The 15,615-nt window shown below is 39.3% G+C and overlaps 1 protein-coding gene across 11 annotated transcripts in view; it reads right to left on the bottom strand.

Annotated features, from left to right (window-relative positions):
- Nucleotides 1-15,615, bottom strand: part of LOC105467566 (EF-hand calcium binding domain 11) — a 161,107-nt gene that overhangs the window by 141,567 nt on the left and 3,925 nt on the right. For all 11 annotated transcript variants that reach the window (XR_011625641.1, XM_011717260.3, XM_011717259.3 and 8 more), the window contains exon 3: nt 14,196-14,241. Coding sequence is in view for 10 of the 11 variants with exons in the window: in XM_011717260.3 (XP_011715562.2) it covers nt 14,196-14,241 (46 nt within the window). In the remaining variant the exon portion in view is untranslated. The remainder of the gene's footprint in view (nt 1-14,195; nt 14,242-15,615) is intronic.

Below are 15,615 nucleotides of genomic sequence, written 5' to 3'. Positions count from 1 at the left end.
TGAATAATAAACAAGAAGATGTTGTTTAGAGTTTTAGCAAAAAGCATTAAAATGTGTGTGGGTTTTTTTTTTTTTTTTTTTTCCTAGAGACATGGTCTCGCTCCGTTGCCCAGGCTGGAGTGCAGAGGCTAGTCACAGGCATGGCCACAGCGCACTGCAGCCTCAAAATCCTAGCCTCAAGTTATCCTCCACTTCAGTCTCCCCAGTAGCTGGAACTAAAGGCATATGCCACCATGCCAGGCTTAAAAATGTGTGTTTTAGACCAGGTGTGGTGGCTCATGCCTATAATCCCAACACTTTGGGAGGCAAAGGTGGGCAGAGAGGTTGAGGTCAGGAGTTCCAGACCAGCATGGCCAACATGGCAAATCTGTCTCTACTAAAAATACAAAAATTAGCCAGGTGCGGTGGCTCACACCTGTAATCCCAGTAATTTGGGAGGCTGAGGCAGGCAAATCACCTGAGGTCAGGAGTTTGAGACCAGCCTGGCCAACATGGCAAAACCTGCCTCTACTAAAAATACAAAAATTAGCCAGGTGTGGCGGCATGCACCTGTAATCCCAGCTACTCGGAGGGGGGCTGAGGCATAAGAATAGCCTGAACCCAGGAGTTGGTGGTTGCAGTGAGCCGCAATCGTGCCACTGCACTCCAGCCTGGATGACAGAGCAAGACTGTCTCAAAACAGGAAAAAAAACAAAAAACAAAAAACCCATGTTTTAAATGATCTTATAACTTTGTAAATGAATGCCAAAAAGTAGGTCTCTTTCTATTCACATAGCCAGCAAAATAAACTGTCACTTCGGAAACTCCCATTTCTTAAAACATATGATATAGTAAAAACCAAACAAAATCCAGAGACAACTACATTCATAATATTTGCTCTTATCATTGCATTTGACTTAGAGAAGTGATAAAGGGAAAAAAGCACAATTCCATAGTTCACTGTGTAATTCATAAGGAAAAAAAAGGACCTGAGTGGTGATATCTTTTATATTACTTATTCAGATAACTCACAAGTATTTGGAGCTATGAAGTATTCAGGTCTTTATTTCACAATTTTGTAGGATAAAAACAAATGTTCTTTAGCTTTTACTAGGAGAAAATGTATGTGGATTTAAACTGTATGCTTATTACCACTTAAAAGGAAAAGCCATCCAATAACACCAATTACTCCATATGTGTAATCAATTTCTTTCACACTATTTTCCCACAAAATCATATACTTTATTTCTTAAAGTCCATATTCTAGGGGTTAAACTCATCAAGCATATATCGTGTGAACATTTCCCCTCCCTTCTATGCCCTTAATTGTCTTAGTCTTCCAAGGCAACATTTATCCAAATACAAGCCCCTTTTCTAAAAACCACAGAGGAATTTTTTTGTTCAGCTCAGCTCTCATGTTGTAGTAATATGATCACTTTCCAAAGCCAATACTTAATAACATGCTATTCCTGAAGCTCCACAATGAAAACACACTAATGTAAGCTGTATACACCTAGCTCTCTAAATAGCCTAGAAATAGAGTTCCTACTACTAGCTCCACCTGCTGTCACAACATTCACACCTAAAATTACCACTTCACAAAGGCTTTCAGTAATTCTACTGACATCAGATTTCATACCCAATAAGAAATGTATTACCTGTGTCCCCTCCCACCCCGCCTCCAGAGGAAGAATATGTTCAGAAAATTCTAATTTCATAAACAATGTTAAGTCTTTTGTATACACCATTTCACTACTAACAGTTACTTAAACATACTTTACTGTGGTTACAAATTACCATCACAACGTTAGGAACCACACAGGTCTCTGTGTTTATCTATGTTTATTGTTAATATGTCTGCAGAAGGTATTCAGAAATTGCCTGGGTCATTGGACTCTATCAATAGTTGGCAACCTTTATTTTTTTTTAAGCTGTAGGAAAGGTTTTTCTTTATATGAAAATGGAAAGCCTCATCTGTAGAGGAGATGAAGGCAGAACTACTTGGTTTGAAGTGGGTGGCCTTCCCATTCTTCCCTATCCAGCAGTGTCTTTTGAATGTGTCCCCAAAGAATCTAGGATTGAGGATCATGGTTTAAAGACCACTGGACCAATGATTTTTTTTTTTTTTTTTTTTTGAGACGGAGTTTCCCTCTGTCACCCAGGCTGGAGTGCAGTGGCCCAATCTCAGCTCGCTGCAAGCTCTGCCTCCCAGGTTCACGCCATTCTCCTGCCTCAGCCTCCTGAGTAGCTGGGACTACAGGCGCCTGCCACCAAGCCCACTTAATTTTTTGTATTTTTAGTAGAGATGGGGTTTTACCGTGTTAGCCAGGATGATCTCGATCTCATGACCCTGTGATCCGCCCACCTCAGCCTCCCAAAATGCTGGGATTACAGGCGTGAGGGACCAATGATCTTTACAAATCCTTCCTGACTCTGCAAGTCCATGCATTTTTTTGTGCAACTGGAAAACATCTCCTTCCATTTTATAAACAATCCTTGGCAAAATGGACTCTCTTCATGTTCTATAACATATATATACACACACATATATCTACACACATATATACACACATATACACACACACACACACATATATATATATATATATATATATATATTTGAGACGGAGTCTCACTCTGTTGCCAGGCTGGAGTGCAATGGTGCAGTCTCAACTCACTGCAACCTCCGCCTCCTGGGTTCAAGTGATTCTACTGCCTCAGCCTCCCAAGTAGATGGGATTACAGGTGCATGCCACCACACCTGGCTAATTTTTGTATTTTTAGTAGAGATGGGGTTTCACCATATTGGCCAGGCTGGTCTCGAACTCCTGACTTCATGATCTGTCCACCTCAGCCTCATAAAGTGCTGGGATTACAGGAATGAACCACTGTGCCCTGCCGACATGTACATATTTTTTAGTTTCCAAACTACTTAATAAATGTGATATATATATATATATATATATATATACACACACACACACACACATATATACAAAAAGCTATACGTAATGGAACTTTCAAGTAAAAAATTCATATAGTTTTGTTAGACTTTTTGAATATATCTTCCCCTGTGGTGAAAGATGATTACCCTCCTAAGAAACTGTTTAAAAACAAACAAGTAGAAAAAAATAACCTTTCTAGTCTCTCTCTGACATATATGTCACACATATATGTCATATGACATACGTCACATATATGACATATAAATGTCAGAGAGAGACTAGAAAGGTTATTTTTTTCTACTTGTTTGTTTTTAAGCAGTTTCTTAGGAGGGTAATCATCTTTCACCACAGGGGAAGATATATTCAAAAAGTCTTAACAAAACCACATAAATTTTTTACTTGAAAGTGTCATTACGTATAGCTTTTTGTGGTTCACAGTTCTAAGCTTCAGGGTCAGTGCACACAGAGAAATCCTCTTGAAAATGAAGGAGTCTAGCATCTGGCTATCATAGTGAGCTCAAATTAGAAACTGCAATAAACCTGGGGAGAGTGAAGGAGAAAACAATAAAAATGGCAAGTTATTTGGGCTGTAAGCCTGGTCCTAGATTTAGTAGAAAGGAAGGGTTCATGTTCATTGTGCCACATATTGATTTTTCTAGGAGTTAAAAAATGCTTAAAAATTAGGGTTTAAAAGGATGAAGCAGTCTTTCAAAAGGGATAATACAAACCTTCTCTAGTTTGAGACACAAAATTCAGATTATGACTTTTAGGGGCCATGACGGTGAAGAGGTGGGGGAAGGATATAATGTGTTCACACAGAAAGACTGAAAGGATGGTAGGTGAAAGTGACTTCAAAAATAGTGAGTTGTCACCTATGATAAATGAATTCAGAGGACAATATTTTCTTCCAGTTTACTACAGAAGCGTAAGGAAATAAAGAGAAAATAATCTACCTTAATGGAAGAAATCAAGTTTTACTATATAATTGGAGGGAAAATGAGTAAAAACAGTTAGAGGCCAGGTGTGATGGCTCATGTCTGTAATCCCAGCAGTTTGGGAGTCCGAGGCAGGCAGACTACCCGAGGTCAGGAGTTAAAGACCAGGCTGGCCAACATGGTGAAACCTCGTCTCTACTAAAAATACAAAAATTAGCCAGGTGTGGTGGTGCCGCACCTGTAATCCCAGCTACTCCGAAGGCTGAGGCAGGAGAATCACATGTTCACCTCCAGATTTGAACCTGGGAGACAGAGGTTGCAGTGAGCCAACACCGCGCCACTGCACTCCAGCCTGGGCAACAAGAGCGAAACTCCATTTCAAAAAACAAAACAACAACAACAACAAAAACAAAAAAACAAAAACCAGTTACAGTAGAATAGACAAATCTGAACCAATTAAATCTTACTTCTGTCAAACCCAGGCAGGAATTGTTACTTTTTTATTATATAAATCTCCTGCTCATAAAGCTTAAAAGGTTCCTCGGTGTTAAACAGCACAAAGTTTTAATATCTTATTCTGGACTTTAAAGCTTCATCCCTCCTTCCATGCACACCAGTTCTTAATCCTTCCCAACTCTCATCATGTCAGCTGACTCGGCTGGACACAATTCATTTATAGTTATGTACTATACTCCTTGCTGTTGCAGAGGTTAAGAAAAAAAGGTAAAAATCCAAGGAGAGTGGATTCTGTTAATGGGAGGACTGCATTAACAGCATGACAGCTGATATATTTAGGTATGCAAATCTGAGATGGGAGAGGGATTTGTAAGAGAACAGGGACCTAGGAAGAAGAGATTTCAGGCACTGAGGTGGACACCACAGAAGAGCGTCTCTGAAGAACTCTACACAGAGAGCACAGCACCAGCAACAGGAGCAGGAGGCGGGGCACACAACTGGCACCTGCGCTGCATTCATTTACCACCTTTCTCCTTCGCTCCATCGCTGTTTCAAATCCCACCCATCCTTCAGCGTGTCCAGCTCCAGGCCCACACCTCCTCTAGGGGGCAGTGCTGCCCTCCTGAACTCTTAGAGGTTTTCTTGCCTGTAATAAACATCTGGCGGTAAAAGAAGTGGCAATATTTCTTTCATCTTCCCTATCACATAAGATATATACATATTTTTTGAGATGGAGTCTTGCTCTGTCACCCAGGCTGGAGTCCAGTGGCACGATCTTGGCTCACTGCAACCTCCGCTTCCCAGGGTCAAGCAATTCTCCTGCCTCAGCCTCCCGAGTAGCTGGGATTACAGGCACCCGCCACCACGCCCAGCTAATTTTTGTATTTTTAGTAGAGACGGTGTTTCACCATGTTGGCCAGGCTGGTCTTGAACTCCTGACCTCGTGATCCACTTTCCTCGGCCTCCCAAAGTGCTGGGATTACAGGCTTGAGTCACCGCACCCAGACCACATAATTTTTTAAAAAATGTCTTTAGGTCAGTGTCTGTGTCTCCTAATTCTTCCCCATCTCTATAGTGAAACATATTTACCATTTTCTAAATGGGTAATTAAATAAACACACGGATGGGTGAATATCTGTAGGAGATCCCACAAAATGCCCCTATGATTATAATATCAAGATAAGGTCACCTTAATGTGTATGCAATTTCCTGATTATAGAAAAGAACTAGGAGGCCAATTGAAATCTGAAATCAACCAAAACCTTCATCCCTGCTATACCTTGGTCTTTGCTCCATAGAAGCCAAAATAAAACCATACATAATAGCAGGTGTTTTATGACAGAAACTAAGACCAGAAAAAGGATATTTAAATTTAGAAAAATAATACCTTTAATAGTCAATGTCTGGTGTAGAACAAGCCAGATAAGATATTAATAAATAAAAGCATGCAAGCCAACTGACCATTAACCTAATCATCCACAAATTATTTTTCAATTGGACCCTACACGGGATAGCAGTCACACAGTCCATAATTACTGTTATGATGAATCAATCTCTTTGATTTTTCCATCATTCAAAGTTGAGGGTTAAAAGTAAGTTCCTGGAAAGCTTTTTCAAGTATCAAAGTAGAATATGTTCATTAATTTAAAATGGCAATAGTATAAGGAAACAGAAAAGACGCTCAATCTAATCGCTTAGTGAAAACAAAATTCTGAAGTCTTTTTTTCTGGTTTTTAACCTTAGGCATATTTTACATAGATCTGAGATAATAACACAGAGACAAATGTATGAGGATTCAGTGGGACAATGCTCATTCAGTTCTTATTTATAGCTTTTAGCATAAAGAAAAGCCCTGTAAATCTTGGCTGTTATTTATATAGAATGGTCTACAATTTTTCTGGAATAAAGACCATCTGAGATCTGTATACTTGGAACACACAGCCTTTGCCCTTCATAGAATTGCCCTGACATTAAACACTGGTCTACATTAAGAAAAGATGAAGCAACAGCGTTACAAAATTCACTACTGCATTTATTGAACAGCTTGTCGACAGTGACATCCACTCACCAGTCTCTCCTCCATGAGACATCACAGAAGAACTATCCCAGGGCAGGAGGACTTAACGTCTCTCTAGAAAAAGCGTTTTGTTGCATGGACCTTGACTGCAGCCGTGCTTGCTCATGTTTTCCTATTTGCTCTGGATGCTAGGTAGTCCAGAACCAAATTTGAAATTAACATCTAACAACTATAGAGAACATGGTGATTTGTGTTTTGTGTATTGATTCTACTCCTGACTTTAACTCATTGATTCATAAAGTTCCTTAGGGGAATGAATACTGGCCTCAATTTTGTCACAATTAGGAATATGACCCATGGCACTATTAGAAATCAAAGGAAGGGCTTATCAATTGGTTAAGAGGGTGAGCTAGAGGTCAGATCACATTGGTCGGCTACTTACTAGCTAGTGGTGCCACTCTGGGCAAATTACTTAACCTCGCTAGGCTTCTGGATTTTTTTTTTTTTAATTATTAAACTTTTTAGTACTTTTTTTTTTTTTAAGAGATATGGTCTTGCAATGTGCCAAGGCTGATCTCAAACTCCTGGGCTCAAGTGATCTTCCCACCACAGCTGGGAATACAGGTGCATACCACCATGAATGGCCAGAATTTTTTAACTTATAAAAAGGGGATAATCAGCCAGGCACAGTGGCTCATGCTTGTAATTCCAGCACTTTGGGAGGCTGAGGTGGGAGGATCACTTGAGTCTGGGAGTTAGAGACCCTGACTCAAAAATAATAATTTAAAATAATAAAACATAATGAAGATACTATGGTTTGGCTGTGGGTCCCTACCCTACCCAAATCTCATCTCGAATTGTAATATCTGTCGGGGTAGGGGCCTGGTGGGAGGTGATTGAATCATGGGAGCTGATTTCCCCCTTGTTCTCACCAGATCTGGTTGTTTGAAAGTGTGTGTCAATTTCCCATTCACTCTCTCTCTCTCTCCTGCCACCATGTGAAGAAGGTCTTTGCTTCACCTTTGCCTTCTGCCTTGATTGTAAGTTTCCTGAGGCCTCCCCAGTTATGTTTCCTGTTAAGTCTATGGAACTGTGGGTCAATTAAACCTCTTTTCTTAATAAATTACTCAGTCTCAGGTAGTTCTTTAGAGCAGTGTGAAAATGGGCTAATATAGAGGATAATCATAATATCATAGTTGTATTAAATATAACAATCATTACAGATGAATGTGCTCATCACAGATCTGCACAATAACTGTTCAGGCAATGATTGCTGCAATTATCTATTATAATAATAATAAATACTGTAAAAGGATTTTGCCAAGTATTTATTATTTTATTATTCCTCTGTATCATTTTGTGATTCTTCTCTGAAGCCTAGGTTCCTCATTTTAAAATAAGGACATATGACTGTTTTCCAGGTCTCTTCTAGTTGCAAGCTTATTCATTCTATACACTTGGAGAAGTTATGAAGTGCATCACAGAGAATGAGGGTTATAATGAAACCCTCTGAAAGAGGTAGCAAGACTGTAAATCAGAACTGACCTCAACTGTGATCTGCTGCTTCCTTTAACAAATGGCTTGGTTTTTTTCTCCCACTCATATATTTCCTTGTTTCAAGCAGCCACAACAGTTTTTGCTTATATTCACTTGCTTGTTAGGTTACAGGCAATTAAAAACAACATTAGCACCTTTCTGCTCCTCACCCTGGCTGCCCTCAAATTCTCCCAGCATGTACACTTCTTCCAGACATTCTACTGTTATTTCTAGTAGCTTTGACTTAATTTTTCACTCTTCTTAATTTTCACAAGGAAATCTCTATTGAAATGACCCACTTTTCAAGAGGATTAGAAGCCCTTGGGAAGCAGGGCCTGGGCATCCAGGTTTAGGTATAATCCCAAACCCAAAGGGCAGGGTGTCTAGCTTCGGGGCTCTGCCCCTTCCTGAAAGCAGCTGAATCTGACCTCACCCTGCAAGCTGGGCAGCAACTGGGCCCTGCACAAAGAATCCTGTGGATGGCGTGTTAGAGCCCTGTTCTGAAGAAGAGCAATGGATAGTAGAGGAGAATTCCCAAGTCACAGCTGTATTATAAAGAACTTTGGAAAGTTGATTACCTGAATAAATAGTTGCCAGGAGGCCAAGGCCAGCATTTCAGACTTTTTTTTTTTTTTTTTTTTTGAGACAGGGTCTTGCTCTGTCACCCAGGCTGGCGTGCAGTGGCCCGATCATGGCTCACTGCAGTCTCAACCTCCTGGGCTCAAGCAATCCTCTACCTCAGCCCCCTGAGTAGCTGGGACTGGCATGTACCATCAGGCCTGGCTAATTTTTGTAGAGATGGGGTTTTGCCATGTTGCTCTAGTTGGTGTCAAGCTCCTGGGCTCAAGTGATCCACCCACCTTGGCCTCCCAAACTGCTGGGACTACAGGCGTGAGCTACCATACCCGGCCAATTTCAGTTCTTCAAGATCCAAACATTAAGAAGAGAGATAATACATGTGGAAAAAACATTTAATCTACACATGAGCCCTCTTCTTTCAAGAGAAATACCATGTAAAATTGACTTGTATCAATAATAGAGAATGAAGAAAAAGCAGATGGTTTGAAATTGGTTCAGTATGGAACAGTTCTAATAGAAAAATTGCATGTTAGCAGCAATCAGAGTTCAGCAGTGATTTCTTGCTAGGCTATTTTACTCCTTTTAAAATTTAAAACCTGGAGCAATTCTATCAAGCTAGGGATTATATCAAGAACATGTTCTCCCAGCAATAATCCTGAAAGTCATACTTCAAATGTGATTCTAAAACTTGTATATAAAGTGTAACAGATTTTCAATCTAAATATTAGTAATCCTTGATCTCTTTTTTTTCCCCCACTGCTCAGTGTGGGTAGTAGTTTCTCATTTTTATTGATTACCTCAACAAAATCAGCTTTTAATTTTTTTTTGTTTGTCCTCTTTCCAATTTCATCAATTTCCATTACAATCTTTACTATTTCCTTTCCTCCACTTATTTTGGGCCTTATTTACTCTTTTTTGTAGTTAAAGGTGGAAATTAATTAAAGGTAGAAGCTGAGGTCATCAGTTTGAGACATTTATTCTTTCCCAAACATAGAAAGTTAGTGCTACCACTTTCCAAGTATTGCTTTCAATCCATCCTACAAAATTTGAAATGTGGTCTTTACATTCAATTCACAATACTTCCTAATTTTTCCCTTTTGATTTTTTTCTTTGACCTATGAATTATTTAGAAGTGTACTATTTATCTGGAACTTTTAAACTTTTATTTGGAACAACTATTTGCAACTTTTCCACACAGCTTTGCTATTGGTTTCTAATATAACTCCATCACAAAGAACATACTTTGTACTTTAAATGTATTGACATGTTTAATGGCCCAGAGTATGACCAATTTTATTAAATATGCTGTGTAGACTTGAAAAGAATGTGTATTCTGCTGTTGTTGGGTAGAACATTCTATAGATGACAATTAGGTCACACTGGTTGACAGTGTTGTTCACGTCTCCTATATCCTTATTGATTTTATGTCTACTTGCTTCATTAATTATTGATAGGGGTGTTGCAGCCTCCTACCACGATCATGGATTTGTCCATTTTTCTTTACAGTTTTATTAGTTTTTTGCTTCACGTATTTTGAATTTCCATTATTAGGGGAATTTTTTTTTTTTTTTTTTTTTTTTTTTTTGAGACAGAGTCTTGCTCTGTCACCCAGGCTGGAGGGTCATGGTGCAATCTGGACTCATTGCAACCTCCACCTCCCGGGGGCAAATAATTCTCGTGCCTCAGCCTCCCGAGTAGCTGGGATTATGTTCAGCTAATTTTTTTGTATTTTTTCATAAAGACGGGGTTTCATCATGGGTTGGTCTCAAACTCCTGGCCTCAAGTGATCTGGCTGCGTTGGCCTCTCAAAGTGCTGGGATTATAGGCTTGAGTCATGACACCCAGCCAGGGACATAAATATTTTAATTCCCTTAATGAACTGGCTGTCCTTATCCCTGGTAATATTCCTTCTTCTGAAGTCTACTGCATCTGATATTAACATGCTCACTTTGGCATTCTTTTGGTTAGTGTTCAGTACAGTATATATTTCTAATCTTTTTTGCCCTTATATTTCAAGTGGGCTTCTAGGCAACACAGAGTTAGTTTGTACTCGTTTATCTAATTTAACAGTATCTCCCTTTCAATGGGGCTGTTGAGATCATTTACATCTAACTAAAACATTAATGACTGGATTTAAATCTACCATATTGTTTGTTTTCTATTTGTCTATTTCCATCTATTCTTGTTCCCATTTTCTTCTTCTTTTGAATTAATTAATTAACTTCTTTAAGAGATGAGGTCTTACTCTGTCGCCCAGGCTGGGGTGCTGTGGTGTGATAATGGCTAAGCGCAACCTCAAACTCCTGGGCTCAAGAGATCCTCCTACCTCAGCCTCCCAGGTAGCTAAGATTATAGGCACGTGCCATCATGCCTGGCTATGGTTTGTTTTGTTTTTTTTTTTTTGCTTTTTTGTTGAGATAGTCTCATACTATGTTGACCAGACTGGTCTTGAACTCCTGGCATCAAACAATCCTCCTGCTTTGGCCTCCCAAGGTGCTGGGATTACAGGTGTGAGTCACCACCAGCAGCCAACTGCTGTCATTTTTAGCTTTGTTCCTATTCACATGATGTGTCTTTTTTTTCCCTAGATACACTTATGATTTTTTAAAATACTAAAAAAGGAAAGATACTATTAAGGATGTTATTAGATCAACCGACAAAATATAGATGATAAATCAGATAAAACACAGTATCAACCTATATTTATGAACATGATAAGCATACTGTGGTTATGTTCAGTACAGAAGAGAAAGGGATAGTGGTAGAAAGTGCAAAGGAGAAGGAAGATGGGGTAAAATGTTAACAATGTCAATCTGGGTAAAAGGTGTACCTTATACAGAGAGTAAGCTATTCTCTGTACTAATTTATTTTGAACTTTCTGGAAGTTTTAAATTATTCAAAAAAGGTAATATTTAAAAAGCCAATTCAACATGCTCTGGATCCTCTCCCCTTACACAACAGGTCTCTTCCCTCCCTCTCTCTCATCTTCTTTCCTCCTCTTCACTAGATCATTCGGCTAAGCTTGGGAACACATTCTTCCATTTAAATATTAACAATCACAAGCAAACAAAACATCTCTTGATCCACTGCCACTCTGGACTTAACGAAAGCCTCATCTACTCACATTGTCACACTTTACCATCACTTTCCACTTATCTTCAACCCAGTCTGCCCTCACCACACTTTGAAATTCCTCTTGCTCAAGTCACCAAACACCTCCAGGTGGCCAACTGCAAAGGATACTCATCAGTTATGCCACCTCACCTTTCTGGAGCATTTGATAGTGCTGAGCACACCTTCCTCATTAAAATATCTACTTCTCTTGGTTTTTGATCAAACACTCGATTTTCCTCTTGCCCCTCCATCACTCCTAAGTCTCCTTTGCCATTTCTTCATCTTCCACCTGACTTCTACTGGCTAGAGTTCTTAACATTCTCAGTCCACTCTATCTCTCTAAGTGGTCTCATCCATTCTCATTATTTTAAAGTCTGTCTACAGGTTGATGACTCCCACATTTCTTCAGCCCAGAACTTACTTCTGAAATTCATCCAGTCCAACTGCTTGGACATAGTAAACTAACACTTCTCAAACATATTCAAAATTGAGCTCTTAGTCTCCCTTACCCCCAAGCATAGCCCGCCCCCTGCCCCCACCCCATGGCCCCACCCGCCTGCCATCTTCTCTTTTCAGTAGGTGCCATGTCCATTCATCCAGATGCAAAAGTCAGAAAACCTAGTATCATTTTTTGAATGTTAAAATTATGAGTGATATTTTTTCTTTATGCACTTCAACAGTTTAAAATTTCCCTGTAATAAACATATTTATAAATAATCAAAATTAAAAGAATCTCAAAAGAAGATACGAATGGCAAACAGGCATATGTAAAAGGTGCTCAATATCATTGATCAGAAAAATGCCATCAAAACTACAATAATATCTCACCACAGTTAAAATGGCTTTTATCTAAAAGACAGGCAATAGCAAAGGCTGGCAAGGATGTGGAGAAAAGAGAGCTCTTCTAAACTGCTGGTAGGCATGTAAACTAGTACAATCACTATGGAGAACCATTTGGAGGTTCCTCAAAAAACTAAAAATAGAGCTACTATATGATCCAGCAATCCCACTGCTGGGTATATACCCAAAAGAAAGGAAATCAGCATATGGAAGATATCTGCACTCTCATATACTGTTTGTTGCAGCATTGTCCACAATAGGCAAGATTTGGAAGAAACCTCAGTGTCCACCAACAGATGAATGGATAAAGAAAATGTGGTACACACAGTGGAGTACTACTCAGCAATAAAAAATAATGAGATCCTGTCATTTGCAACAACACAGATGAAAATGGGAGGTCATTATGTTAGGTCAAATAAGGCACAGAAAGTCAAACACTGCATGTTCTCACTTTTGGGATCTACAAATCAAGACAATTGAACTCATGGACAAAGAAAGTGGAAGGATGGTTACCAGAGGCTGGGAAGGGTAGTGGGGGAGTTGGGGAGAGGTGTGGATGGCTAATGGATAAAAAAAAAAAGGAATGAGACCTAGTATTTGATAGTGCAGCATGGTAACTATAGTCAATAACAACTTAATTGTACATTAAGAAATAACCAAAAGAGTATAATTGGATTTTTGGTAACACGAAAGATAAATGCTTGACAGCAAGGATACCCCATTCTCCATGATGTGACTAGTAATACCTAGTATTTGATAGCACAATAGGGTGACTATAGTCAAAATAATAAACATTTAAAAATAACTAAGAGTATAATTGGACTGTTTGTAACACAAAGGGTTGATGCTCAAGGGGATAGTTATCCCATTTCCCAGGATGTGATTATTACACATAACATGCCTACATCAAAACTTCTCATGTACCACCTTTCTATACATACACCTACAAAAATTAAAAATTAAAAAATAAAATAAAAACAACCAAAACCTTTTGGACGAGAAACAAAACAAAGATGTGCTTAAATATAATGCTATATAGTTTTTATTTATTTATTTATTTAGAGACAGAGTTTCACTCTTGTCACCCAGGCTGGAGTGCAATGGCGCCCAGGTGGAGTGCAAATGCTGCGATCTTGGCTCTTTGCAATCTCTATCTCCTTGGTTCAAGCGATTCTCCTGCTTCAGCCTCCCGAGCAGCTGGGATTATAGGCACCCATCACCACGTCCAGTTAATTTTTGGTATTTTTAGTAAAGACGGGGTTTCATCATCTTTGCCAGGCTGGTCTCGAACTCCTGACCTCAGGTGATCCACCCGCCTTGGCCTCCCAAAGTGCTGGGATTACAGGCGTGAGCCACCGCACCCAGCCTAGTTTCCGTTTTTAATTTTCACTTTGTGAGTGTTATTAGTCCGTTTTCACGCTACTGATAAAGACATACCCAAGGCTGGGCAATTTACAAAAGAAAGAAGTTTAATGGACTTACAGTTCCACGTGGCTGGGGAAACCTCACAATCATGGCAGAAGGCAAAGATGAGCAAGTCACATCTTACATGGATGGCAGCAGGCAAAGAGAGAGCTTGTGCAGGGAAATCCCCCCTTAGAAAGCCATCAGATCTCATGAGACTTATCTGGTATCATGAGAACAGCATGGGAAAAACCCACCCCCATGATTCAATTACCTTCCACCAGGTCCCTGCCACACCACATGGGAATTTGAGATGAGATTGATGTAGGGACACAGTCAAGCCATCTCAGTGTCTAAATAAGGTACTAAAAATATTAACTTTCACATTACCAGAAGTATTTGGATTTACTGAAGACATCACAGAATCCACTTCTATCTAGAAAAGAGGAAAAAATAATAGAACATGTAATTTTATCAAATGTTTTCACAGTGCAAGTTCTTAATTCTTCAGGTGGGAATAAGCATCTATTTTATGAGAAACCAAGTTTGTTGAACCAAGCAGACAAGCAATGACACACAATAGCTATAACAGTCATTTTACTTTTCCATCAACATCTATAAAATAGCAGACACTAATCTGCTAGCCTCTAATAGCCCCCAAAACTTTATTCCACTGACCAAAACAGTTTAAGCACAGAAAATCAATTTGGCTGTCCCATATATAATCTAACAGGCAGCCTTTCTGCTTCAGACAAATACAAACAATTGTTATAATGGGCACTATGGCTCTATTTTTAAATTTTTTTTCCTGGTTATAAAAGTACCACAAGATTGAGTAGAAAGCACAAAAAATTATGAGGAAAATTAAAAAATCAGTCATCCAGTGAAAATCACTGTTATCATTTTAGACTAATCAGCTTTTTTCCCCTATGCATCTTTAAACATTTGAGATTTTACTGTATAGAAAACATGAGGACCTGCTTTCACTAAATGTTAAAATATAAGCCCTTTACCACACTGTTAAAAGGGCTTTATAAACATTATAGTATTAGAGCCTTGGTGGCATCTGACATAATTTCTCCACTTCTGGTCTTGAACTCTTCCCAGTCTTGGATTTCCTGCATTTTCTTGGTTCCTCTTGTCCCTGCCAAATGGTTCCCACTCCAACTTCTTCAAGTCCCTTCCTACCCTTAAATGCTGGTATTCCCTAATGTTATCCTCAGACCACAGCTCTTCCTATTCTGCATACTCTTCCTGGGCAATGCCATCCAGCCTCATGTTTTGAGCAACCACATGCAAATCAAGGATCCCCAAGCCTATCTCCAGCCCTACCCTCTCCACCCAATTTCAGATTCCTACATCTCAGGGAAGCAGTAACATCTAACAGCAGATTTTCACCACCATAACCTCAATAGACAGCACATTATTTAACGAGTGAATGCACCTGGAATGCTCATAGCTGCCTCAAACTCAATGTGTTCCAATCGAAACTCACTGACTTCCTCTGAACCTACTCTTAAATTTTCTCTTAATTGGTGGCATCGCTATCCCTTCAGTCCTGGTGGTCATGTCACCCTTACCACCACTGCATCCAGTCAGTCATCAGGGCCTAACTTGTCCCACCACCCACAAAGTGTTCCCAGATACTTACCAGAGTAATCTATCTTCTCTAGTCTAAATGACCACCCAGACTGTTATAGTTACCACTAGAATTAGGCCTTCCTTCTTTGTTCCCTTCACTTTGTTTTTCAATCTCTTCTCTTTCTTGATATCTATCACAGTTTTATGTCTTTCTACATTAAACTCTGAA

The sequence above is a fragment of the Macaca nemestrina genome, chromosome 7 (genome assembly GCF_043159975.1).
Source record: "Macaca nemestrina isolate mMacNem1 chromosome 7, mMacNem.hap1, whole genome shotgun sequence".
NCBI classification, from domain to species: Eukaryota; Metazoa; Chordata; class Mammalia; order Primates; family Cercopithecidae; genus Macaca; species Macaca nemestrina.
The sequence above is the reverse complement of the archived record's forward strand: the minus strand, read 5'-3'. Positions and strand labels throughout refer to the sequence as shown.